The sequence below is a fragment of the Leptonotus elevatus genome, chromosome 1 (genome assembly GCF_054856555.1).
Source record: "Leptonotus elevatus isolate MCC_2025b chromosome 1, RoL_Lele_1.0, whole genome shotgun sequence".
NCBI lineage: Eukaryota > Metazoa > Chordata > Actinopteri > Syngnathiformes > Syngnathidae > Leptonotus > Leptonotus elevatus.
In genome coordinates this window covers 53,778,720-53,806,103 of record NC_141239.1, presented here as the reverse complement: position 1 = coordinate 53,806,103, position 27,384 = coordinate 53,778,720, and the positions used below count along the sequence as shown (strand labels likewise).

The following is a 27,384-nucleotide window of genomic DNA, read 5'->3' as shown; positions in this document are numbered from 1 at the left end:
ACTTTTGCGAACATCTGTTTTTACTTTGGAAAAAAAAGATCAAACTTTGTGCCTTTTTTCCGACGTGTAACAGACCGAACCAATATTGAAAAAATACATCTGTTCTATTTGTCTATTTCGTAAGAAAATAACTATTGCAGAGGGTGCTGCCTAAAACCTAGCCCAGTCTCTGTGAGTTGGAGGGGTGGACTCGACCTCAGCCTTCCTATGGTCATATCTCCTCCATGGGCCTGGGGCTGGGCGGTCCTTGCACGACTTTCTCTGCGGCTTCGGGCTGCTCACGGCTCCTATTGCCAACAGCCCTCCGTTATGGTGCTTTTTCAGTCTGCTCTTTGCTCATGAATGGTTTTACTGTATACTGTGATGCATTTAACCTTAGAAGGTGTCTTATGCACTGCACTTATTGCACTTTACTTTTTTCAAATAATAATTTATGATTTTTTAAATTCTATTTTCTTTTTTTACTTGTGAGCACTTTTTTAAAATCTCACACCTGACAAATATATATATATATATATATATATATATATATATATATATATATATATATATAATATTTATATATATATATATATATATATATATATATATATATATATAACTACCGGTATATGCAAAAACAAAACTAAAACCTATTTAAAACTAACTGAATTTGAAAAACAATAGCTGACATTAATTAAAAACTAACTATAATGACAAATCCAAATCTATTATAATCCTGATTCCATCTTGAATCCTTGCTTGAGCCACCCTTCCAGTATGATTAGGATAATCCTGATCTTTAGCATCAAAACTATGTTAATCTCTACCTTGGGATTCTGAAATACCCAACAGCATTTAGTTCGAATTCTGCATAGGATTGGATTACAAAATCCATATCCCGTGTTTACTCCCTGCCAACACACCCATGTGGGGCCCATGTGGGGCCCATGTGGGTTGGATATGGGCTGGTGAATGGGTCACATCTGGGCTGCCCAACTGTTAATTTTGTCTGGGGGTTCCATGGTGGCCCCATGTGGGCAACCACAGATGGGCTCAAGGTGGGCCCTAGTTAAAACCCACATGGGCAACCTAGCTTTCTCCCATCTGTGGCCCAGTTTAACTGGGCTAATTAGGGTGTTCCTGATTGTATACATAAGGGCTCCTTTCACACTCATGCCACACAGTTATTTTGTTACAAGCTTAAGCATAGGGACCAGTAATACTTCTTCTTCTTCTTTTCCTTTTGGATTTTCCTTTAAGGGGTCGCCACAGCGAATCATGTCCTACTTTAACTACATCCATAAACCTCCTCTTTGGTCTTCCTCTAGAACTCCTGCCTGACATTTGGAAACTCAGCATCCTTCTGCCAATATACTCACTATCTCTCCTCTGGACTTGTCCAAACCATCTCAGTCTGGCCTCTCTGACTTTATCTCCAACGCTTCTGACGTGTGCTGCCCTCTGATGTACTCATTCCTGATTATATCCATCCCGGTCACTCCCAAAGAAAACCTCAGCATCTTCATCTCTGCCACCTCCAGTTTTGCCTCCTGTCTTTTCCTCAGCGGCACTGTCTCCAGACCAAGCAACATCGCTGGTCTCACCAGTTTTATAAACCTTTCCTTTCATTTTAGCTGAAACTGTTCTATCACACATCACACCCGACACTTTTCTCCACCCGTTCCAGGATGCCTGCACGCACACGCTTCTTCACTTCTTTTTCACACTTTTCCCATTGCTCTGGACTGTTGACCCTAATGACTTCAACTCTTCCACCTTCTTGGTCTCTTCTCCCTGTAACCTCACTCTTCCACTTGGGTCCCTCCCATTCACACACAGATACACCGTCTTGCTACGGCTAATCTTCATTCCCCTCCTTTCCAGGCCAAACCTCCCCGCCTCTAGCTTCTCCTCCACCTGTTCCCTGCTCTCACTACAGATCACAATGTTTTTGTGGCTCATCAGCTATATTCCTCTGTAGTTGCCACATATGTGCAAGTCTATTTATGTCACATCACTGATACTCTTCATCTCCTGTCTGTATTTTTTTACGCGAACTCCACCCTAACCTACATATCTGGCTTTATTAAAAACAATTATCCCTTATCCAAGGAGATTCAAGACAATGTCATTCCCATGATGTGCATCAGCAATTCCTTGTAATGTGGTCTTTGGCCCTAGGGAGCCCTCACATTCATGTCTAATCCCTCTAATGCAAGACAGACAGAGGGATAAAGAGGAAGGTAGATGAGAGATGGAGAGTGTTGTGGATGAGAGACAACGAGGGAGGGAAAGTGAAAGGATAGAAAACAATGATGAGATATTAAATTCCTTTCTCTTATACCGCAAGGGGAGTAATATTTACAGGTTGGCATTATTACATGACTTGAGTATCCATGGCAATGCACAGTGCATGTTTTAAAGAGAGTAAAAATTGATGATTTATGTCCCTGTTCCTGTGATTCTATTAGTATCCATCCATCTTCTGCCGCTTATCCGAGGTAGAGTCGCGGGGGCAGCAGCTTTAGCAGGGGATCCCAAGGCGTTCCCAGGCCAGCCGAGAGACATAGTCTCTCCAGCGTGTCCTGGGTCGTCCCCGGGGCCTCCCGCCGGTGGGACATGCCTGGAACACCTCTCCAGGGAGGCGTCCAGGATGCATCCGAACCAGATGCCTGAGCCATCTCAACTGGCTCATCTCAACGCGGAGGAGCAGCGGCTCAACTCCGAGTCCCTCCCGGATGACCATGCTTCTAACCCTATCTCTAAGGGAGAGCCGGGACACCCTGCGGAGGAAACACATTTCGGCCGCTTGTATCCGTGATCTTGTTCTTTCGGTCACGACTCACAGCTCCTAACCATAGGTGAGGGTAGAAACGTAGATCGACCGGTAAATTGAGAGCTTCGCCCTCCGACTCAGCTCCTTCTTCACCACAACGGACTGATACAGCGTCCGCATTACTGCAGACGCTGCACCGATCCGCCTGTCGATCTCCCGCTCCATCCTGCCCTTACTCGTGAACAAGACCCCAAGATACTTGAACTCCTTTACTTGGGGCAGGATCTCATCCCCGACCCGGAGATGGCACGCCAGCCTTTTCCGACTGAGGACCATGTCTCGGATTTGGAGGTGCTGATCTTCATCCCAACCGCTTCACACTCGGCAGCCAACAGCACCTACATCATCTCTAAAAAGCAGAGATACAATGCGGAGGCCACCCCCTCAATGCCACTGTTGCGTCTAAAAATTCTGTCCATAAAAGTTATGAACAGAATCGGTGATAAAGGGCAGCCCTGGCGGAGTCCAACCCTCACTGGAAACAAATTCGACTTACTGCCGGCAATGCGGACCAAACTCTGACACCGGTCGTACAGGGACCGAACAACCCGTATCAAGGGGCTTGGTACCCCGTTCTCCCGAAGCACCCCCCACAGGGCTCCCCGAGGGACACGATCGAATGCCTTCTCCAAATCTACAAAACACATGTAGACTGGTTGGGCAAACTCCCATGCACCCTCAAGGATCCTGTCGAGGGTGTAGAGCTGGTCCACTGTTCCATGGCCGGGACGAAAACTACACTGTTCCTCCTGAATCCGAGATTCGACTTTCCAACTGACCCTCCTCTCCAGCACCCCTGAATAGACCTTACCAGGGAGGCTGAGGAGTGTGATCCCTCTATAGTTGGAACACACCCTCCGGTTCCCCTTCTTAAAAAAGGGGGACCACCACCCCGGTCTGCCAATCCAGAGGCATTGCCCCCGATGTCCACACGATGATGTAGAGTTGTGTCAACCACGAAAGCCCCACGACCCCCTATTATTACCTCTGACCTAAATGGTGGAGGGGATAGTCAACTGTCAGCCTGTGCATGTATGCATCAATTATACATTAAATATTTTCCTTTTGCACTTTTTTTTCTTGCTGGTGGCATGGTGGACTAGTGGTTAGGCTACCATTTAAGAGTTCCTCCACTAAGTCGAGAGTTCTGGTTTCAAGTTTCAAAACGGCCTGAGCCCGCATTTGTGAAGTTTACATGTTCTGAGTGTGACTGTTGCACGTGTCATAAGTACAGAGCAACCAAATTCACTTAATAGCTGCAACCTGTCCAAGAGATAACAATTTGGTGGATCGCGGCGCCTGCCTCGTCTCCAACACATCTGAAGGAGTAGCTGACTAAAGGCATTGCTAGTAAAATTGTGTGTTGCATTGTGTGCAGTGTGTACGTGTGTGTATAAGTCTGTGTTCTCGGTCCCAGCCAGCTTGCCAACACATCGTCTCGTTGCTATATGTGAGCTGCTGTTGACTGGCGATGAGTCCAGGGTGACCCCTGCCTTTCGCCCCAATCACATGCGATAGGATTCAACGCACCAATGTACGGCAGCATATTTTCTGGAAATTTTTGGTTAATTTCCAAATTGTAGGACTTAAGATGAGATTGATTATTTATCATTTGCAGATCAAGCGATTTTTGAACTGTTTGAACTGTGTGTATTTAAACGGACTTAACATTGGCATTTACAATACTGTATGAGTGTATGTAATATTTTTGTATGTAAAAAGGATGTCAGTGCTAAAATTCACCTCCTTTAAAATTCAGTAGTAATTTAACGTGGTTTTAGTGCAGTGCTTCAAGACCGCCGCTTGAAGAAAAGTCTATTTTGGTGCTCGGTGTAGCAAGGTGTGTATTGTTACATTATTTGACCACCATTATTCTTACAAATGCCATAGTTTATGCGCTGATTAGCCAAAATGTTTTCATAATGAGCATCGCATAGTTAGGCAAACTATAGCTGGCATTTGTTTTCATACTGAAGTACTCAAGTCTTACTTATGACTCAAGTACTATAATAATGGTGGTTGAATAATGTAACAATACATACCTTTCCACACTGAGGACCAAAATAACTTTTCTTCAAGCGGCGACTCTTGACAGACGTCCAAATGGCCCAATGAGGTACAGCCCTTTGGTCTCAATGGCCCTTTGCACCCAAAGCTTAACCTTCTAAGTCCATGACTACAAATCAGCTATCTCTACAAGTACAAATCTGTTTTGCCCATTTTTTTAGCAAGATATTTGGTGCAAAAATCATGTGTCCGTACGTTAACAGCAAAAACACTTTTGACACCGAGTGGCGACTTCTAATGTTTTTTTCTACAACTACAAATTCTCGCATTTTCCTTGCACAAGTACAAGTTTTTATTGTGCAAGTTACTTTTGCACCAAATCTACCTCCATATAATTACTCCTTGCGCACTCACTGACAATGAGAGCGCCACTGGTACATACTGTAGTGGATGTGCAATTAGACTTTATTCTAGTAGCCTACGGGGAAAAAACATACTCTGAGGTCACACACGCCCACACCTGGCATTGTATCAGGCCCGCCCCCTATTTAACAAGTACTGTTTTAGTGACAATTTTCAGCACAAGTTGTAACGCATATTATTCATGGGTGGGGACTGCTTGACGAAAAACTATTTTCACCTCCACAAAATCGAACATATTGAGGCGATTATTGATTAATATTTGATTGGCTTGATGATGAAAGAAACTGGAGGTAAGCTGTTCACAAGTGAGCCATGGAGACGCTTATTATTATATGATATTTTCAAAGGTTGAAGTGGTCAAAATTTTGGTGTCGATGGATTACCGTTTTTGGACATTATAAGTGATGACACCATTTAAAATTGTGTCCGGTTCCTTTGCTGATTCCCACCTAGGGCATCTTTGAAGATGGTGTTCGATAAATTACAATAATCACATGGATGTCTTTAGGGATGCACCGAAATGAAATTTTTGGGCCAAAACCGAAAATGAGAAATGCTTGGCCGAAAACCGAAACACCGAAACACCGCATTTTCTGGCGGTGCAATTGCACTTTATAGTCAATGTACAGTACTTCGCACTGGCGGGCACGGATGCGTGCGGTGCGGATGACACATTTGTAGGCTATTTGGAGCGGAACGGTGCGGCGCACTTAAAATCGGCACATTCACATATTCACCAACGTAAAAAAACAAACATTTCTTCGCACCAGCCAATCGGCTTTGAAAACGGACTGCAAAGTCACACATGGCATCCTGTACAGATCTGTAGTCACCCGGAGATAGCGGTAAGTGTTTACTTGTTTAAAACTGTTGATAGCAATAGTGCTAACATTAGCTAAAGTATTTAGCACGGCCACCAGAATGCAAGTGAAAAAGTAGAAAGGGCTCAAGGGGCTCTCATCAAAGCAAAAAAGGAAGGCGCTGCAGGAGAAAGAGTGGCTCACCTGTAGTGCAGTACTCAGCAGCGCTCTATTTTTTTACATAGTTTACCAAGCGACCCTCTCCTTCTCTGGTGTGCACAATGAAGCTGTCGGTACTCAAACGCCAGCGAACGGCAAGGCGGACACTCACTCCCGTGTTGGGTGTTTAATTCAAACAGACACTTGCTTGCAGCGGTTTTTTTTTTTTTTTTTTTTTTTGCTTGCGTCACCACAACATCCACTTTCGGCCATATTCTTTCGGCTTGAATTTTATTTCGGCCGAATGCCGAAAATGCAAATTGCCATTTTCGTACGAATATTTTCGGTGGCCGAATATTAGGTGCATTACTAGATGTCTTGCTTCTAACATTAGACCCCCCTACCAAAATCTTGGAGTGATATTTGACACTGAACTCAAATTTGAACTCCATATCAAGAAGCTTGTGCATTCATGCTACTTGCAACTCCGTAATATCGCTAAAATTAGGTATATTCTGTCATATAAAGATACCGAAAAATATTCATACTTTAATTTTTGTTAAATTTAGACTACTGCAAATCATCATTTACTTGCTGTAAAAGAAATCGTTGAAAAAACTGCAAGTAGTTCAAAATTCAGCTGCTCACTAGAACTAGTTATCCTTACATTGGCTGCCAGTCCAATTACTAATTGATTTTAAAATTTGCTTGAAGTGTGCTTTATAAAGACATTTATTATTATTATTAATTGTATTATATTGCAAAAGAAATAGAGGCATTTCCAGAATAGTTAGTTATTAAGGGATTTCTCCAAAGCTAATTATTAACATTGAAAATGCAAGCTAGTTTCATACTCCTGATTTTCACTCAGTTTTTGAGTGATAATGGGCCTTCCTGGCAAAAATATTTTCTTTAATGTTGATGCCGGATTTTATTGGGCCACACAGGACAGTACTTAACTCCACAACAACAGGCGACTGTAACATCAGTAAAGTACCCCTGCAAGCAAAGCCTTTGGGCCTGACTCATCTTTAATAGGGCCTCTCGTGGGAGTGCGCTCATATTTGTTTATGTGTGAGTGTCTAAGTCAATGGAGACACCACTGCCTGATGGTGAGACAATCACTTTGGCTTAATAATAGTCATCTACTAGCTTTCAAGCTGCACAGAGACATTAACAGGACACCCGGCCTCCTGACGTACTTTGTTGAGTTGGGAAACGGACTGCAGCTGGGAAATGGCCGCTCCGCAGGCACATCTCATCAAAGTTATCTTATTAATCCCTGCCATGACTAACTTGTGTAAACATTTTAATGTCTGACGTCGACAGAACCAGAGCAGCTTCTTCAGTTCTCACAGACAATGATGACATATCAATGATGTCATCAACATGTTGATGTTCCCCCGACAACTTTTTTGCAGCACAGCATAATGTTGGCCTCGTCGGCGCCCCCTGGACATATCAGCGGCATGCTCATGTTGCTATAATGTCATTTTAAGGGTGAACATCCTTTGGGAAAACTACACTTCAATTAATCTGAATGTAAAATAGATAAAGGGAAGAAGTTACCTGTGTTCCACCTCAGCCCATCAACAAGGTCATAAATGTCCTGACTTTGAGGAAATACCCAAGATAAGCCTTATCTTCGCCACAAATGTAGGCGTGTTTGTTTGCATGCATATGCTTCTCCCTCTTGTCAAATCAACCCTCTGACCTTAAAACGACTCTTAATCTTTATGAACTTGGTTTAACTTCAGAAAAACATAGCCTTAAAAAAATATATAATTCGTTTGCAGTGCATTTCTTTTGTAGTTCAATTGGGAGTGACAACTTGTCATTTCTAGACATTAAGTGGGAACAGTTAATAAGTTTAAAGGTGCATTGTAGAGTTCAAAATGTTAATGTTAAAAAAAATTCTACATCATGAATGCTCCAGTGCTCTACCAATGTCCAGATGAGTACAAAGAGCCCTGACTTTTTAACTGTGACTGCACCTATTAGATTGTATTAGGGATGGGAAATATGGACAAAAAATAAAATCTTGATTTTTTTCAGTTATTCAGGACGATTTTAATTGACTTTAATGGAATAAACCCAACCAACATTTATTTAAAGGTTTCATTTATTCTAAAATAATTCCTGTGCAAAATGTTCAGACAACAATAATGTATGCTAATTCTGAATCAGTTTTAACATAAAAATAACATTCACAGTTTGTGCTTAACTGTCACAATTAAGTAGTTGGTAGCTGTTGTAAACATGTCTTTGTAAACCACCCAACCAGCATTCTGCCACTTGTGGAAAATTACAAATCACAATAACATTGGGATGTAACAGAACATATGAACAATAGCTTTTAATAACCCAGTAGACAAATTTTGATTTAACGATTTAGCAATTCTATTTTCAAAATTACGATTAATTAAATTAATTCGATTTATTGCCCATCCCTAGATTGTATCATCCATTCACTGTGGAGTGTTCAGGGCGAACAGTTTATTGAAGGTGTGGAGTAGTGGAGGGTGACCTCTTGCTCGTCCCCTGCTGACATGTAGTGTTGTGTTAGCTAGCATGCAACACAATTGGGATGGAAACTGAAAAGAAAAAAAAAGCACGCGCATGATGCGCAAGGTTGGCACAGAGGCTGCAGTTACACCTTAGGCCATAGGTGGCAGTCACGAGTAAAACTGTTACAAACTCCACAATGCACCTTTAAATGTGTGTTTTCATCCATTGTGAATGGTTGTCAAAGATTTCCCCCTCATTATACTTGAATAGTCAGTGATGTTGATGTGGTGATGGGTGGCTTTTGATGGGATATTTGTGTGTTATCTGCCACATGTATGTAATTTTCAAGCAGATCAGGTTATTCCTAACACTTTTAATGTAAAATGCGGACCATTGGCAGCTCGTCAATAGAAAGACATTGGCCTGGGTATTGCATATTGTGATTGTATGATGGAGTGATCAGTGCCAATAGCTTTATCAGTGAAGGGGGGTAAGTGAATGAATGAGTTTGAACCCTTGTTGCAGTAACTTTGTTTTGTGTTTACTTTTGGCTTGAAGAACAATTTAAATCCATAATCATTACTGATTCGTTTTTTAAAATGTATTTATTTATGTATTATTTATTTATTTATTTTAGTTATTCATGAATATTTGTTTTGTTGCTGACAAACTCCTGCTCCACAATTCAATATAGTAAAAATTTGTGGAAGTATGAGCATTCACACAAGTCGAATTACATTTTCTACTTGTGTGTCCGTTGGGGGAAAAAAGTGAGTCTGGAGCCCGGATGCTACCATACTCTTCTGAGTTTTTGACCCAGAATTTCTTAACCATCAGAAATATTTCGCTCAATTCTAAGATTTTGATCAGCAGCAACAGACTGGAGGCAGGCTGTGGCAAAAGTGCACACTTCACTAGCACACAAACTGCTGAAAATACAAATACGAAAACCTTAACTAATCATTTATCTGACCCAATAATCATGTTACCGTTCTTTTACAAACAATCTTGGCCATGAAGTGCCTTATTGTTTTTGTTAAGTTCTATATGATTTCAGTGTTGGAGAGTCTTTGTTGAGTTTAGTCTTTGTTGCTCTTGCATAAGTAGAGACCCGGGAAATGATTCATCATCATAGAAATGTGCCTACAAGAGGAAAACACAGAAAGGTTGTGACTTTCCTCAAAAAGCACATGTGGTACACAAGGAAACACTGGGTCATCCAGCACATGTGTTTCCTGAATGTGATCACCATCAAACACATGTTGTTTCCCTCTCACAGTCCTATCACATTTCAGAAACCTAAAATCTCTTCTGCCTGTCTGTCTGCATTGATTCCACACGACATGTAAAACAATAACATACAAGCATCTTAAACCACTAACAAAGCCCAGGGCAAGCCCAAATAAGGGTTCCTAGACATTAAGCAGGTCACCATGTAGCTTCATATAAACGCATTTCCAAAATTGTTGGCTAGCCTGGTTCCTTACACGCATGATGTTCCTGTTCATTCCAGAAGCACTCGAGTACTAAAAGAATGACAAAGTTTGATGTGGCAACATGGCCTATGAGAAAAGTTGTAAGTTCACTGACGCTCACTGCTTTTATTACAGGACTTTAAAAGGACATTCAGCTCAATGTGTTGCTGCCCAGCTGAAAAACAGTTTTGGGATGAGTATCAAGCTCTCCTTTTAAGATCTTAAACATTTGAACCATGGCAGTGCTGCCAAGGACAGATGATTGTGAAATCAGTTGGTGCCAATTTTTAGTTAGTCCTGGCACTTGGTGTTACCATTTATGGTTTACGTGTCACATCCTCTTTTTATCGCGCTTATTATGCAGGAGATGGAGCTCATCTTTTAAGAGGCGGAGATAAAATTACATCTAAGGATGCTGGGTCCATTTCCCATTTCAACTTTTGGTTTATTAAGCACGATAAAACCAATCAAGTTGTGTGGTCCAAGATTTTCAAATGAGTGATAGCTCCTGTCCTATTGGAGCAGTGCTACCCAGAAGGACAATGCAAGTAGTAGGGAGGACTGGCACAGTTGTGCACGGATTAATTTCAAACTGTCCACTTGTGATCGTATCTGCGAAGAAACATGCTAATGACTTATTAACCCTTGTAAAAATGTACTCCGCCAGGTTAGCAGCCTTCCCATGATTGAAAAGTCATTTGTGTTCTTGAACAGACATTCTCAGACAGTTCCATCAATCAAGCCATTGATTCAGAAGATTCATTCCAAGAAGTGTTGGTCAAAGGGTAATTACAGCTTGAGGGCAGTTCTCAAAAAAGGTGAGGAGGTCATTTGAATCATTTAGCAGTTGCCAAACACTCCTATTACAGTGGTAAATGGTCAGACGAAACATTTTTGGTTCTGCGAGTAACTGGCAGGAAAAGGAAAAACAAATACAGTAGCGAAACCATACATACACATACGTATGCTATGTAAGTTTCAAGTAAGAGCGGTATTCATTTGGATAAACTAAATAGTAAGGATGTTTAATACCACGTTTTGAGACCGATACGAGTACTCAAATCTTCAGTACAGTATTCACCGATACCAATACCAAGTACCGATACCATTAATACTTATGATACATAAAATTCCCAAAAAAACAATGACAGATATATTTTTCAAATCGCCTATGTATCCCAATTTTAGCAAATGTCCTTAAAATTGCACAAAATTAATGGAAATTATTATTTTTTTCAATTTGCTTGTAAGTCATTTTTAATAGAGAACACAATAAAATGAATTTTGAAAAATAGATAACTAAAACAAAACAAATAATCCAGTGGCCAGCAAAAAGTCCCAATCAAAATGTGTGGTTATACAAATCCTTTAAGGAATACAGTGAAGCAAAGAATTCAATTCAATTTCAATAGTGCTACAAGTAATTTTGTAATATCTTCACGTTCTCCGTTCATCATTCATCTCATAGCAGCGCAGTAGTCAACGCTGAAATATATACAAAGATATGTCTGCACTTCAGAGCTAATTAAATTGTTGAGTACAAGTTACAACTGAAGACTTATGTGCACTCTTAATTACAGGGCTTAAAGTACTCCGGCACAGTTCCGGATTTCCAGCGTAAGAGCCACCAGCCCAATGACAAATCCAGCGAAGTAAACAAATACATGTGGGGAAAATTTGACACGTCTGGCAAAACACCGCCAATGCGGAGAAAAGGCCAACTTCAAAATAAACCGCCCCATACCAAGTAATTTGTGGAGCGCAATGCCAATGTACGCTTTTATTTTGAAGTTTTTCCCGGAAGCGTTTTGGCAGTCGCGGCGCAACAGATGACTTGACTCGTCCAGCGGAACGTGTGTCTGTCGCTCTTATTACCGGCGTAAACAATTGCGACCAAAGTCAACAAAACAACTTTGTACAGAAATCATGTTCGATCGCCAATTAAGGGCACTAAACGTAGACTTTATTACGCTGGCATTGTATTGCCTATTGCTAGTGTTTAAGGGTGTCTACAGCGTGCTAATAGTGCTAGTGGCTGCAGCTAGAGTATCTGACTACTTTTCAAAGGCAAGTCTAATCGAAGGAATCATTGCACATTGTGATGCCTTTCCTAGAGATCAGTTTAATAAACTGAGCTCACTCAATTGTGCAGTTGACGGTCGACAAAATCACAACTGTGGTTCTGACGTCACTTTGTCTCACAGACCAAAAACTACTCAACTCGGAATTTCATTTCATACAAAGTGCTATACATGGAGTAAAAATCAGTCCTGGAATAAAGAAAGGTAAAACACAAATAACACCAAAAATACATTGATCTTAAGTGGGTAAATGAATAAGTCAATAAAAGTAGGTAAGTAAATAAAATAAACAAATTAAATATGAAATACAGCAGGCACCATAAAACATTGAAACGATGATGAGTCTCATGCCAAGTCAAACGCCGAAGAACAAAGATGTGTTTTAAGAGTGGGTAGAGAGGGAGGTTGCCTAATATTTAACGGAAGGTCATTCCAAAATCCATGGGGAGAGATTTGTCGAAAATATCCCGAACTATCTAGAAAGGAAAATAATGTGCTGTTAAGCACAATTTAAGTAAAACAATTTAAAAAATCTAGAAAAGAAAGTTGGTCGATCAATATTAGGTGGAAATATATTTTTATTGTCTTCTGTATTAATAATTGTTCTTTCACCATGCGGAAATATTATTTTTATCCAAATACCTGATTATTCAATAGAATTTTCCGTAGGATATTTGAACACCAAAATATTCTATATCTGCAGCACAAGAGGGGACTACAACCCACAGTACTATACTGTACTATACATAATATAAATGGATAATGAAAGAGATGACCTGACATTTGGGGAGGACTAGACATCGGGAATTTCATGAGTTTCCCAAATGCCCAGTCCATCCACAACGACGAATCAAATAGTAATTAATGGCTTGATGTTGGTCGAACAACGAATCGGCACGTTGGACACTACCACCGCTCCCCATAAAAAGTTCAGGTTCAGGATTTTTTTTTTACTTTAAGTCCTGTACTTACTTACTTACTTACTTACGGTCAATAAATGCAAAATAACCATTTCAGCCTTTAGTTCATGACCGAAAAACGTCCACAAGAGCAGTGGTTGATACCAAAATCGGCCTTCACTTCTATATAACTTTTCTACCTTTATAAAGTCAAAACACTTCATATACAGTATGATGTCATTCACAATGATAAAGTAAAAGGGTGATGATATGGAGAGAACGTTAACAGATCATTGGCAAACCGATGGTGCAGTAACAGGAGCAACAGGGGATTGAGTAGCTTGATAATGAATGCCTTATCTTGGAAAAAGTCCTTTTTATAAGACCGTTTTTTATTTTAAAATAATCCCCATCTCTTTCTGGAAGAAAGCCACAATGATTTATCAAGCAGCAAGAGTGTCAAAAGCGCATGAGAGACTAGAAACATTTGGGAGTGTGAATGCTCATTTCTGATTTGAACAAAGGTTGGATGGGAGGTTTTTGTATGCAAAAATTAAAATAATAGTAGTCATTTGTTGAATTGGATTAGATGACACTGAATTGCAAGCACACACAGACAGTGCAGTTCCCTTGATGAAAGATGAGACTCTAATCTTTCATATTGAATCTTTTACATGCAACCTACCAAAATAGGTTCCATGTTTTTTTATAGCAATAGAACACAATATTCTGTGGGACTTGCAAAATCAGTCAAAATCCAGTAAAACAGCCGGGAGCAAAGGGGGTTGCTTCAGAGAAAATGGCTGCGAGTGAATGAGTTAAAACAGGTGTTTTGCATCGTTGTGGCCCTGAACACAGCTGACTTTATTCGCTGTGATGTAAAGCTCCTCCTCTCATTCAAAGTTGTGCAGGAGAGGCGCAGATCTTGACATGGCGGAAGAAGACACTTGTTTGAATCATACTGTATGTGTCTCAAACTTGCAGCCCGGGGGCCTTTTGCCAGGATGATATTTTGCGGCCCCCCTACTTAGCATTTGTTAGTGTGGCTCCCATCTTTTTTGCTGTGTCATTGCCCTTGGCGTTTCGTGTGCGCATGTGTAGGCTACACCTATAGGCCACCATAGGTTAATGACAACGTTCAGCAAAATGTAATTCTGAATTCTGTCTGAACTAGACAATTCTGAGGGAGATGAGAAATAGAACCGGGTCACCAGTTTTGTTCACGTTCTGAACCGTTAACACTCTGAGCTGTTAATAATAAAAATGTAAAAGATTGGTTTAGTTGTTCTTCTTTTGAATACTTGATGTGACCACACACACACAGGCTCTCTCTCTAGTGGTCTCGACATAAACTGAGTTTATACATTAGCTGGGGTCTATTTCACAAAGCAGGTTTAGTGAGAACTCTGAGTCAAGAAACCCTGAAATGTGTTAAACTCTGAGTCTTCAGTTTCAGAAAGGGAGGTAACTGAAACCAGAGAAAAAGCGGTAACTCTAGCCTGTTTCATAAAAAGAGGTAATTTAAGCTCTCGGTCAGTTACCGTAGTAACATGTTCCATGAACCAAACCTGGTTGGTTGCAGGTTTTTCACAATGAACATTGAGGTTTTCTCTGTTCCCGCCTCCTTTCAGACGCATTCTGAAATTTAATTTCCTCATTCATAAAGTCTGCTGTGGCAAGTTTTTGCGTAAATACGCCTATAGTCTATAGCGTAAAGTCCACTTTTGTCACGAACGTGGCATGTCCTTTTGACAATGACCCTATTGATGAAGGTACCGCATTATTGCACAGGGAATTAAATATTCGTTGTGAGATTCCAATCAGACTGCGCATAAATATGCTGGCATTTCTGGACAGTTATCTTTTTGAGCGGTACCGTTTCACATCACAGTCCATCATCTACATAACTTAATCCGTCCTTACATTTGCAACATTACCAGCCGTAGTCATGCGCTCACATCACAGCATATATTGTGTGTTGCGCTCCGTTTTTTTCTTATAACCGTTTGAATAATGTTTTTATATTTCATCTTAAGTCAAGTGCGCTTCTCCCCAGCAGGATTGCACCTAAATGAAATCAACTAATGAGTTACCATTCAACAGGTTTCCCCTGTAATATTATTGTGATTGCAAAGGACTACATTTAAATTTACTTATTGACCCCACACCCGAGCAACAATGTCCTCCCACGCCGCCTTCCTCTAGGTGGAGCCGCTGCGGTGTTGCACTTTTTTTCTAAAGACATGTTCAAGTTCACCTTATAATCGCTTTTAGATTTCCAGTTGAGAGGGGTAAAAAAAACTAAACGCGAAAGCAGAGGGCGCCGCCGTGCACTGCGCTTCCCCGTTGCCATGGTGACTCGACGAATCGGGGCTCCATTAATATGGACTTTTTAGTGTAGTGGCAACACCAGGTGAAACAACTCTGCGTTGATATAACTACCTCAAATCAGCTGTCCTGGAACCAAAAACGCAGAGTTCCCTATCTTAGGGCATGTCAACTCGCTGTTCAGGGTTAGTCTCGGTGTTTGTTGAACATGCTTTGTGAAATGGACCCCTGGCAGACGCGTATTTAGCCCATTTTGGGGGGTGCTTCAGCACCCCCAAAGTGACCAATAGCTCCCCCAAAATTTTAGAGTGTATACATAGATATATTTTCAGTGTGCTCTTTTTAACAAGCTCGAAACTTATAGCTATAATATATATAAACCATAGAGTTTAAAAGTAATATTTAAACAACAAAAATACAGTACACCCCCGATTTGATTGAAACTGGTTTGATCCACCTCAACCCCTCCCCCACATCTGCTTTTGCTTGCAAAATGCAAGATGAACGGAGCAGCCGTCCTCCTCGAGTCCAGTCAGTCACAGTATGTCTGTCGAGTGAAAGTGTTCCTTAATTTCACCAGGATATGTGAAAAGTTTCTTGCCTTCTACCACCCAACACCAACACATTATTTTCATTACTAGTCTGATTTTTTGCTCCTCGGTCATGGTGCTACTTGCTAATGAGGGAAACAAGTGTTAATATTGATGTCTACATGTAGTGCTGCTATTGGCTATCTTACTAACGTGTGTGTCTGCACAGAAAAAAGTCTCGTGAAGTAGGTCATGGACACAAGATTGTTTTTCATGTATATATATATATATATATATATATATATATATATATATATATATATATATATATATATATATATATATATATATATATATATATATATATATATGTGATTTTTATTTTTATTTTGATTTTTTAAATCTTGTTTTTATTTTGGTATTAGTTTTACTTGTATTTTTTTATTTAGGGATTTATATATTTAGTTATTTTTATTTCATTTATATTTAATTTTGTATTTAGTTATTTTTTATTATATTTTTAGATCCGTTTTTATTTTCACTTTTCGTCATGTATTTATTTATTTAGTCATTTATTTATTTTTAGTTTTGGTCCTTCATATACAGTATGCTGACCATCATCAGGCAATTGCCTGGAAAGTAAACCATACTGTAAAAATCTCGCTTCTCTTTTTGTATCCAAGCTGGAACAAACCTTAGTGTCTTAATTAAGCTGTCAAACTAATATTCTGCCACAGGTATTTTGAAACTTGAGCACTTAATGGGCAAAATAATGCTGACTGACAAGATTCAAATATTGCAAAAACAAACAAACAACAACAGCAACAAATGAATTAATGGTCCAATACAGAATTAGTGGAATTCTACAGTTACAAGTTCTGCAAGCTGTCCTTTTGTGTTTGCATGTTTACACTTGTGACGAGTGACACACATAAAAACAAAAAATCCTCTTCCTACTAACCTGCGTGTGCAAAAAAGGTTTACACTTTTGAGATGGCACATTTCTCAGACTTTGTTTTGTTTTATAGGATTTGTTATTTGGTGTATTGGTGCCTTCTCATAAAGTGCAATTTTGATCATTATCTTGTGGAGAAAGAGGCGCTCTAGTGGTACACACCAGTACTACAACCACGAATGTACCTCTCCCTTTTTACAAAATGCTTAAAGCGAGCAGATCTTTTTGAGGACATTTACTTCAACTGTAACTGAATTAGCAAGGACTTACAAAGATCAGATCATGTTGTGAGATTGTAAGTCCTAAATGAGAGGATTTGCAACTCAACGTGGCAGCACCCTGCTGATAGAGAAGACTTTTCCTACACTTCAGCCTGAATAAACAGTGCACAGTACCACTTAAAGATCAAATCATCATAGGGCAATATAAGTCATTATTCACATCAGAGGGCCTGGTGGATGTAAACCGAGCAACAATGAAGTTTGAAGGTTAAATAAACAAGGACACTGTGGTGTGTATGGAGGACCAAAACTGCCCAAATTAAAATAAATAATTGATTAAATAAATAAATAAAAGTGAAAATAAAAACGGATATAAAAAATGTAATTAAAAAATTAAATACAAAAAATAAATATAAATACAACTATATATATATATATATATATATATATATATATATATATATATATATATATATATATATATATATATATATATTCATAAATAAATAAAAGTAAAATAAATAAATTAAATAAAAAAATAAAAATTTTGAAAAAAATACAAAAATAAATATATAAATAGATTAGAATTAAATATCAATAAATAATAAACGTTCTGCTCTTACGTTTATTTATTTCATGCTGCAGACTCTCTGTCAGGTCAAAAATGTTATTCAAATGAGGGTCTTGGGTTAGGCTCCGCTGTTGCAAACTGCCTTTCAATGGTCGAGTGAGCGGGTCGGCGAACAAGGAAGTCTCGCTGTCTTACATGGAGAGCTCCAGCAATGGACGACTATCTTGTCCACTGTCAACACGACTTGCGACTTGATTTGTAAATAATTTTATTTTCATTTTTATTTTTTGAATCTCTTTTTATTTTTATTTTATTTTTACGTTTATTTATTAATATATATATTTTGTTGGTTTTATTTCCATCCATCCATCCATTTTCTGTACCGCTTGTCCTCACAAGGGTCGCGGGGTTGCTGGAGCCTATCCCAGCTGGCTCCGGGCAGTAGGCGGGGTACACCCTGAACTGGTTGCCAGCCAGTCGCAGGGCACACAGAGACAAACAACCATACTCACAATCACACCTATGGACAATTTGGAGTGTCCAATTCACCTGCCATGCATGTTTTTGGAAAGTGGGAGGAAACCGGAGTACCCGGAGAAAACCCACGCAAGCACGGGGAGAACATGCAAACTCCACCCAGGAAGGCCGAAGCCCGGACTTGATCTCACAACCTTTGCACTGGGAGGCGGACGTGCTAACCAGTCAGCCACCGTGCCGCCGGTTTTATTTCCATTTATATTTATTTTTTGTATTTAATTTTTGAATTATATATTTTTTTTTGTATTTTATTGTATTGTACTCTATATTTATATTTTAATTTTGGCAGTTTTGGTCCTTTATAGGTGTGTGGTTCTGAGTCTAAATGACTTTGGATGACTGCCTGGTTCACATTCATTACATGAATGTAACATTAATTTCACAAGCCTGGTCACACACTGGGTCTGTTGGCTGCATAGTTTCTGTTGTTACACATGTTGCCCAATACATGTAGACTGCCAGTGCTAACAACAGACAGTATTATTTGTATTCAGTCACTGACGATGTAATGATTCACTTGCCAGACGTTTGTGTGTAAATGTGAGTGTATATATATATAGATATATATAGATATAGATCTATATATAGTTAGATAGATATAGATAGATAGATAGAGAGAGAGAGAGAGAGAGAGAGAGAGAGAGAGAGAGAGAGAGAGAGAGAGAGAGAGAGAGATTATATAGTTATATTATATAGTTATATTATATAGTTATATTATGTGCCCTATAATTCAAGGTGTAGTCCACATTCTCCTCCTGAACTGTTGCATGCAGAACTGTCCAGATGATGGCGCTGTTTTTAAGTTAGATAGGCCACTTCCCTCAACTCACAAGTCCATTCATTTCACATACTGCTCATCCTCATATGATCTACAATCCAAATGATATATTTTTATGTATTAGCTGTTTTTGTCCTAACAGCAGTCAACTTATGTGAACAAATAAATATGTTGTTAGTTGTGTGTATATATCTTGTGTTTTTGTCTGCACGAAATTGACAAATAATTGTATTTAATAGAATCATCCAATTGCCAACCAATACACCAACGCAATGTTTTTATCGTGTGTTTCCCAAACCGTGTTGAAGACATTAAGTGAGTTAAGAAAGGTTTCCTAATGATAAAAGATATGTTCTCCAGGTATCTGCATTTTCACAAAGATTGTTATTGTATTGTATTGTATTCTCAGAAATATAAACCATGGGAAGCTCATTTTAGTATCGAATGAAGAAGCAGCATGGGAATGTGAGATGTCTGGGAAGTGTATAATGTGGGCGATGTTGGAATGCTGTCATCTCTCAAGTGTTCCGCAAACTTGACATCACTGTTGTAGAGGCAAGATAACCGGGCAGAAAGAAAAAGTCATCAACTTACAAAGAAGCCTATCAAACTAATGCATATAAAAATATGTGTTTCTAGCTGTTTACAATAAGTCCATTTGACAGAAATTTGGAGAAAATTATAAGAGGCTAGATCTTGTATGTGCGATCAGATCAGAAACCAGAACTTGTTATTTTGCTATTTGCATTCATAATCATGGCATAGAGCAAGGGTCAGGCCGAGCACGTCATCAGTCAATCACAGGGCTGACACGTACAGACTGTCAAGCGTTCACACTCCCATTTACACCTACAGGCCATTTGTGGGTGGGAATGAAAACGTGTTTAGTCACTTCAGAAAGTGGAGAGCCAAGAAAGAGGCAGTAAAAAGGAGAACATGTAATTAAGGAAAGCCTTCCAAATCAATAAAAAAATATATATTATCATTATTATTTAGTACTTTTTTTTGTGGAATAAATGATGCGGCCGAGACACACCTGGGAATCCGACCTAATTTGAGTCTGAGACCCCTGATCGACACTCTTTCACACAATGGGACCGATGTCTGGGAGCTCCAACAGAGCAACGTAGACTTCAGACAGGCTTCGACATGCCTGGAGAAGGGCTGGAGACCCCCTTGGTAGACTTTTACGGATGCTGCTCTGGCTTTCAAGAGTCTGTGGCTAACTTGGGTTGGTGGGCTGTTGTGCACACTTGTGTGCAGGCTGGTGGTGATACAGGCTGTCCTGGGACACCTGCATGGCACACTTTAGACAGCTCAATGTGCTTGCTAACAGATCTTAGTGTGTGCCAGAGAGATTGACCCACTATTTATAGTGAAATTGAAACTTGGTGTGATCAGTGTTAAGGTTGTATGTACTGTCAAAGGAGGAAGTCTCCAGTTCCTCAATGAGAGTAGCACAGGCAGAAAGGCCTTGGCATCTTGTGGCACCCGACATAGTTGAGTTGCCATGCCCATCTAAATGCAACTGGTATAGGTTTTTGTTGTTGAGGTTACCAATTGAGAGATGAACCTTAAGCCATAAACTAGCTCCGTGGAGGAAAGGCGAAATATAGTAACATGGATGCTTTGTCCAAGTTCTCCTGGGTTGGAAAGACTTGACCTCGTGTCAAATGTGCAAGTTACAATGTCTTCAAAAGAGTATCAGACGTCCAGTCTCCCTAATTTAACTTAGCTCACAAAAACAGAATAACACAGTCGTCTTTCTATGAGCCATCCTTTGCGCCTCGCTCTCCTAATCGACTTAAGATTAATCCAAATGCTCAATGTTTTTATTTTAAAAGTGTGTTATCTTCCAACATGAGGCAGTCTTGCTGTGGTCCAACACTGTGCCTGGCCTTCGAACCTCTGTTAAGCACAAAATGTTTTTGCTTGTTCTCGCCAATCATGACCAAACGCCAGAACTGATTTCCATGAACCAAGAGGAATTTATTGTCTCTTTTTGCCATTTTTAGTCCCATTTTAACCATTCCCCTCCCTCAGTCAGAATGAAAAATGGTTTGGTCCAAAAATCTTATTTTGGCTTCCATACACTACGTTATTTGACTTGTTGTTTATGTTATGTTATGTTGTGTTATGTTAGGTTTTTGAGATTTTTAACTGATGTCTTTCTTTTGCATGTGGCTCCACAAATAGTAGCTGCCATGTACTGCCTTGAAGGATTAAGCCATGCAAGTCTCACTACACACTGACCTGTAAAGTGAAACTGAGTGGCTCATTAAATCGGTTATAGCAAAAGGTAAAAATTTGTGGTATCAGGTGACAATTTTTTAGCGTAATTAATTGCATGACTTCAATAGTAATCACACATTTTTATCTGTTCTAAATGTACAATAAAATGTACTATAAAATATTGTTTTTTTTTCTAAGTTTCATACTCTTGTTAACATAAAAGTGGAAAAAATGTTAAACTAATAGAAATAAGGCTGGATCTTTTAGTCATTGATGCAGTAAAATTGAGTTAAAATTAGAAAGCTGTACTGTACTGTAAAAAGTCTCATATTGATTTGTGTTGAGGTAATTTTTCTGCCACTAGATTTGTTTGTTTGTAGATTTGCGTTTGTAAGACAATGGTGATAGCTCAGTGCATTTTTCTTTTCATATTAAGAGTTACCTAATCTTTAACATGAAGTAACTTTTACATTGAACATTTTTAAAATTGTAAAATACAACTTGACCCCAGTCTCCACAAATATATGCATTATTATTACATTTATTACTGCTAAATTTTGATGTGGCTGTATCTGCTGCGTTGCGACTGGAATTCCCCCAGTACAGGCTTTTCAAGTAAGGGGCGGTCATTAATTGCGCGTTAAAAAAATGAGTGGCGTTAAAGGAACTTTAAATTAACTCAAAATGAATGCACTAATTTTGACACGTAGTAAAAATATAAATATTACAAATCTCAAATATATATATATAAAAAAAAGCATCTCTCTAAAAAGTCAGTGCCGTTTCTGCTCACTACAATTTGTTGTGACTTCTTTTTTCCTACAAAAGTAACTTGAAATGTCTGTGTAGAACAGAGGTGGACATCGAGGGTCCTGCAGGTTTTACATGTTGCTCTTCTTCAACACAGCTGATATATGATCAGCTCATCAGCAAGTTCTGTATAAGCCTGATAATGATCCTGTTGATTGGAATCAGCTTGTGTTGGAAGAAAGAAAATCCAAAACATGCAGGACTCCGGCTCTCGAGGACCAAGATTGCCCACCTCTGGTGTAGAATGTCAGTCATCCAGGTCATTGTAGGTTATTTGAAGATTTGCATACTTTTCTAGAGTTACTGACAGAATGTTACACGTACAAACTTATTTTGGATTGTTCAGCGCTGTGTTAAAATGTCTCCCCGATCAGGTCAGGCAACTACAGTGTGATCATGAAGAAATCTCATTTGTCAAGATTCTGAGTTGACAGTGCATACTGTAACATGATCAGTCTATCACTAGGTAAGAAACGCAACAAGGATTGGACTGAACTGACAGAACTTAATACTCATTCACACTGTGCATGTGTGGTTTTAACCATTTCAGTATTTCCCGGTGAGGATCTCAGTTGTTTTTCAGTTTACTATACATTTCACAATGATTCTATCACTGCTTTTAGTTAACATATACAGTAGCTGCAGAATTTTTAACTGTATTTTGATGGCGCATTCACGGGAATGTTTCCAATTTGATGTGTTGGTTTTGAAACAGTATACAACTCAGAAAAAAAGTTGAACCAGGAAACCGTTCCCTTGCCACAAGCCAGGAAATGCATCATCCTCTGACTGACACACACATACGCACCATGTCACACCCCTCCTTACACACAGGCAGTGATATGACATCCTGCCCAGTTGTGTGTAATTGCTGAACTGCCAGGTCTCCACATCAGGTAAAGAACACTTCTCTTCTTCCTCTTTTGAGACCCTTTAAACCCAATGAAGTCGTTCAACAAGTTACATTATTTATGTTTGTATTCAATTTTTTAAATTTTGTTCCATGACAAAACTGCGTCGTGGTTGGCACTTGTGACTGGGATATGTGAAAAGTGGAAATGAGTATAAATGCTGTTCATGTGGGAATTTGTTCTTGTTAACCTTTTTTGGAGGAGATCGGATTGATTGGAATAAATGATGACAAGAGCTTAATTGTGTTTTAAAGTGGCAGGTTTTGGTATTAGTATTTGCCTCAGCTCTTTAGTTACTGTGTGAGGAAGTGGAAAGGAACATACAGTACAGTTAAGTGTATCAGAGATGGTTAAATGTTTTGACTGCTCCTATAAGTTGAGTTTAATGTAAATGAAAATGTTGCCACAGTATGACAAATTGTCCATAGCAACACCTTTCACAAAACCCCCATATAATAAAATACATTTGACAAAATAATACATACTCGACAAATCAGATAATGCAATAACAACAAAAAAGGAAAAAAAGAATATTGATAGCCACATTAAGCTTTTATTATGAAGCACAGTCACTGGTACACAAACTCTCAAATATTGCATCCAATGATTTATGTTTTGCATTGTGGTGTGAGGGCTTCCAGACATCAGCCTAGACGAACGTTTACAACAGAATGTCATGGATCTGGAGCTTATACAGACACACCCATTAAAGAGCAGAGCAAGATAACAGTGTTAACTGCTATTTTTGGTGGGTCTCAATATGAGGGTTTTCTCCAGGTACTCCAGTTTCCTGCTGCATTCCAAAAAAACATGCATGGTACGTTAATTGGATACTCTAATTTGTCCGTAGGTATGGATGTGAGTGTGACTCATGATATTATATTACATGAATTAAAATCACAGGTCCAAAGGGTTTGACAGTCACATTGACTCATACATGTATGTCATATTCTCAATGGAGATTTACAATTATGTTATTAGTCCTTTAAAGCTACTGAACACAGACAATTCCATTTTGAATCTCTATTGCCATCTGTTGACGAAAAAGGAAACTGCATACACCCTTCTTCACGTACACACTGGATACAAGACGTCACATCCGCAGGCAGAGGGCGGGAAATTCAAACCTGCATCCAGTCTGAAAACTATTGTCCAGAGGCTTGCAGGAGTACCCATTGTGAACAGCTAAGGCAGGGGTGGGCAAACTCGGTCCTCGAGGGCCGGTGGCCTGCAGGTTTTGGAGGTTTCCCTCTTCCAACACAAGCTGATTCCAATCAACAGGATCGTTATCAGGGTTATGCAGAGCTTGCTGATGAGCTGATCATGTATCATCGGCTGTGCGTAGCTGTGTGTAGATTGCCCATCCCTGCGCTAAGGTGTTCATCTACTAATTAGAAGATGATTCAGTTATAAATGGTCAAATAAAAACGGGCACGTGTTCATGTGACTTTACTATAAGTTGACTAAAATGTAGAAATAACTGATGACAAGGCCCTTTATAACAAAATGTATTTATTAGATATGAAAAGCAGACGTAAGGCTGACGAAAGGGATTTGGGTTTTTTTCGCCTTACTCTTGACAACCAACTCATCCAACGGCGCTTTGTGATTGCCAAGCAAGAAACTTGTACAAACTATTTCACTTGGCAAATGTGGGAGGCATTGCTGCAACCCCCTTAACACAGCAATGATTCACCATATTTCAATTCTGCTGGTGAAATATTACCATAACTAAGCAGGAACAACGCGACAGAGCATGTCTTGTGTTGTCGTCCCATCACCTCCAAAATGTCGTATCTGTTGATGATGACAAGTGAGGGTGCTGCAAAGAGTACATGTAGAGTGGGGATTAGGGTAAAAAGTTCAGAATTCTCTTCATCCATCTATTTTCTGTCTCTTACCTGAAGCAGAAAGTGAGGATGACAACGGTGCGTTACATTCAGCTACTACGTCTGTAATGTAGACACAAGAGTGGCAGTCTGGTGGCAGTTGTAGTACTCCTCTATCCACACCACTGTCACAACAGGTCAGCCACTACAGGGTAAATTATTCTGACGGAGGACAGGGGGGGGAGGACAAGGCAAACGGGAGGCGTTCTTCTCCACATGGGGATTAGTGGAAGCTCCTTGGCCAATTTACATGTGAATGGATCCCGGTGCTGCTTTTAGCCACCAAAACCCCCCTCTCCTTCCCTCTCTTTGGCCGGCTCCTCACATTTCTCCTCACATCAGGGAGAAACAGAGTGAGTACGAGGCAGTCCGAGAGGGAAACATACAAAGGCAGAGTAAAGGACATCACTGGAGCTGTTGTTGTCGTGGACCAACTTTTCAGAAAGGAGTGTGAAAAACAGCAGAACCAAAAGCGAGTTATTCCCAACTTCATTGCAAGAGCATCGCACAAGTGGAAATTTTGAATGGTCGAAGGTAGGAATTTTCTTGTTGTTCCTTCGCATCCCCCATGGTTATCAATGGGGTACACTCAGTCTCTTGGGCGAACAATGAAAGCTGACAGGACTGGTCCACTTTGGCGGTCAGAATGGGGAAGAGGGAAGGGGGCTGCTGAGCAGGCCTCTTTCAAACGCTTGAATCAACAGTCCTGCAAGTAAGTTTATTGTGGTATGGAAGACTCTGCAATCAATTTAAAGTATCTCCAATAACTTCGTTTAAGATGGCATTGTAAAATATTTTGTGTATAAATTATGTATTGTGTATAAAAGGATATAGTTGTTGTAGAAAGAAGCGTGACACCCGAAAACTTGACTGTCACAATTTCTTCAGCCTTTTAGGAGAGCTAAAAAGCTTGAATCCTACTTTATAAGGCTTTAACTCTCCAATACATTACATACTCTCCAAAATAACCTTTTAAAAATTGTGAAAAATTGGCCCAAGATCAGAATCACATCGAAATGAAGATGTAAATAAACGTAGACAACAAATTGTTAGGTGGATGAGTGAATTAAGACTGTAAGATGCTCCAAAGAACAATTTGAGCCAGATTGCACAAAATGTGGCTTCTCATTTCAGTCCATTGTAGCAACTGATACAGCAATACTAGAAAAAAATGAGTAGCATACGAATGACCAGGGAGTTATAGGGAAATATTCGTGCCTTGCTCAAAGATGCCTCAATTGTAAATGTCTTACTGTATTTACTACGATTGAACAGTGACTCTAATGAGGTATAAAAAATATATATAATATATTATTAATGGGTAGACCTGTATTAAAAAAAAAGAGAAAAAAAAGATTTACATTGTGCCGTTTTGTGTGTGTGTGGGGGGGGGGGGGGTAGTTTACTCTTAATTTAACACATTAAACGTCTTCGTAGATCATGCATACTGTGCACATAGTTAATTTCCCTCACAGGATGAATTTAGTATTTGTCCATCGATCTACATTATAGCCAAAGTGCACTTCTTCAGGGTATGCTATGAATCATCTCGTGTCTCACGGTGCGTCATCAAGTCAGGCTGAGTGTCAGACGTCAGCGCCTTGGGGGGAATACATAGCTCAGTTGGGTTTGCACCCAACATTTTGACTCATTGACAATACACATTTGTCATGCATTTCTGTTACATATTTGTAATCTTATGGAGGACTTTCTGACAACAACCCAATTTCTATCAATTAATACATGGGACAGAAGTTCCCTGGTCACAAAACTAATTCTGTCATGCAGTATGAGAATACCATCATTCAATTTTATTTTATTGTTTTATTTCCATTTATATATTTTTTTGGTATTTAACTTTTGAATTATATTTTTATATCTGTTTTTTTATTTCCACTATTTATTTATTTATTCAATTAGTCATTTATTTATGTTTAATTTGGGCAGTTTTGGTCCATACCCGTAACCCTTGTGAGGGTAAGCAGTTCAGAGAATGGATGGAAGGATGGATGTTTCCATCTAATGTGTCGTTTAGTGTCAATAAAAGGCTCTAGACAAGTCCAGTTCGACGAGTTGGCATGTCATTGCATTGAGCCAAATGACAATGATGAAATGCAATTATAAATATGAAGTACATTTTTAATATCATATCTGACTTTATCTGATTTCAAAACTATTTATCCATCAATATGAAGTCATATTTCGTATCATATTCATATGTGTTCACAGTCATGATGGCCCTCTGGGGGAAACCCTCACTACAATGTAAGAAAAGTCACTTTGAAAACAATCCATAAACAATTATCAATATTGATACAAATTTATAATGTTGGGCATTTTATCGCGGGGCTAAGAATAAGCGACAGAAGGTTTTCCATGCATGTTTGCCAACAATTATTCTCATAAATCTGCATTCTTTCAAAGTCTCATTGTGTGTAGTAGGTCAGGTTAA

The 27,384-nt window shown here is 39.4% G+C and overlaps 1 protein-coding gene across 4 annotated transcripts in view; it reads left to right on the top strand.

Moving 5' to 3' along the window:
* septin12 (septin 12) overlaps positions 1-27,384 on the top strand; it is a 72,659-nt gene that overhangs the window by 25,941 nt on the left and 19,334 nt on the right. The window contains exon 1 of one of the 4 annotated variants that reach the window (XM_086070059.1): positions 22,962-23,028. The exons of 1 other annotated variant lie outside the window; for it this stretch is intronic. Coding sequence is in view for 1 of the 3 variants with exons in the window: in XM_086070041.1 (XP_085926167.1) it covers positions 25,457-25,466 (10 nt within the window). In the remaining 2 variants the exon portion in view is untranslated. Of the gene's footprint in view, positions 1-22,961; positions 23,029-25,192; positions 25,467-25,621; positions 25,645-27,384 lie in introns of those variants that run through there. 2 more of the 4 variants (XM_086070041.1, XM_086070074.1) reach the window with 2 other exon arrangements.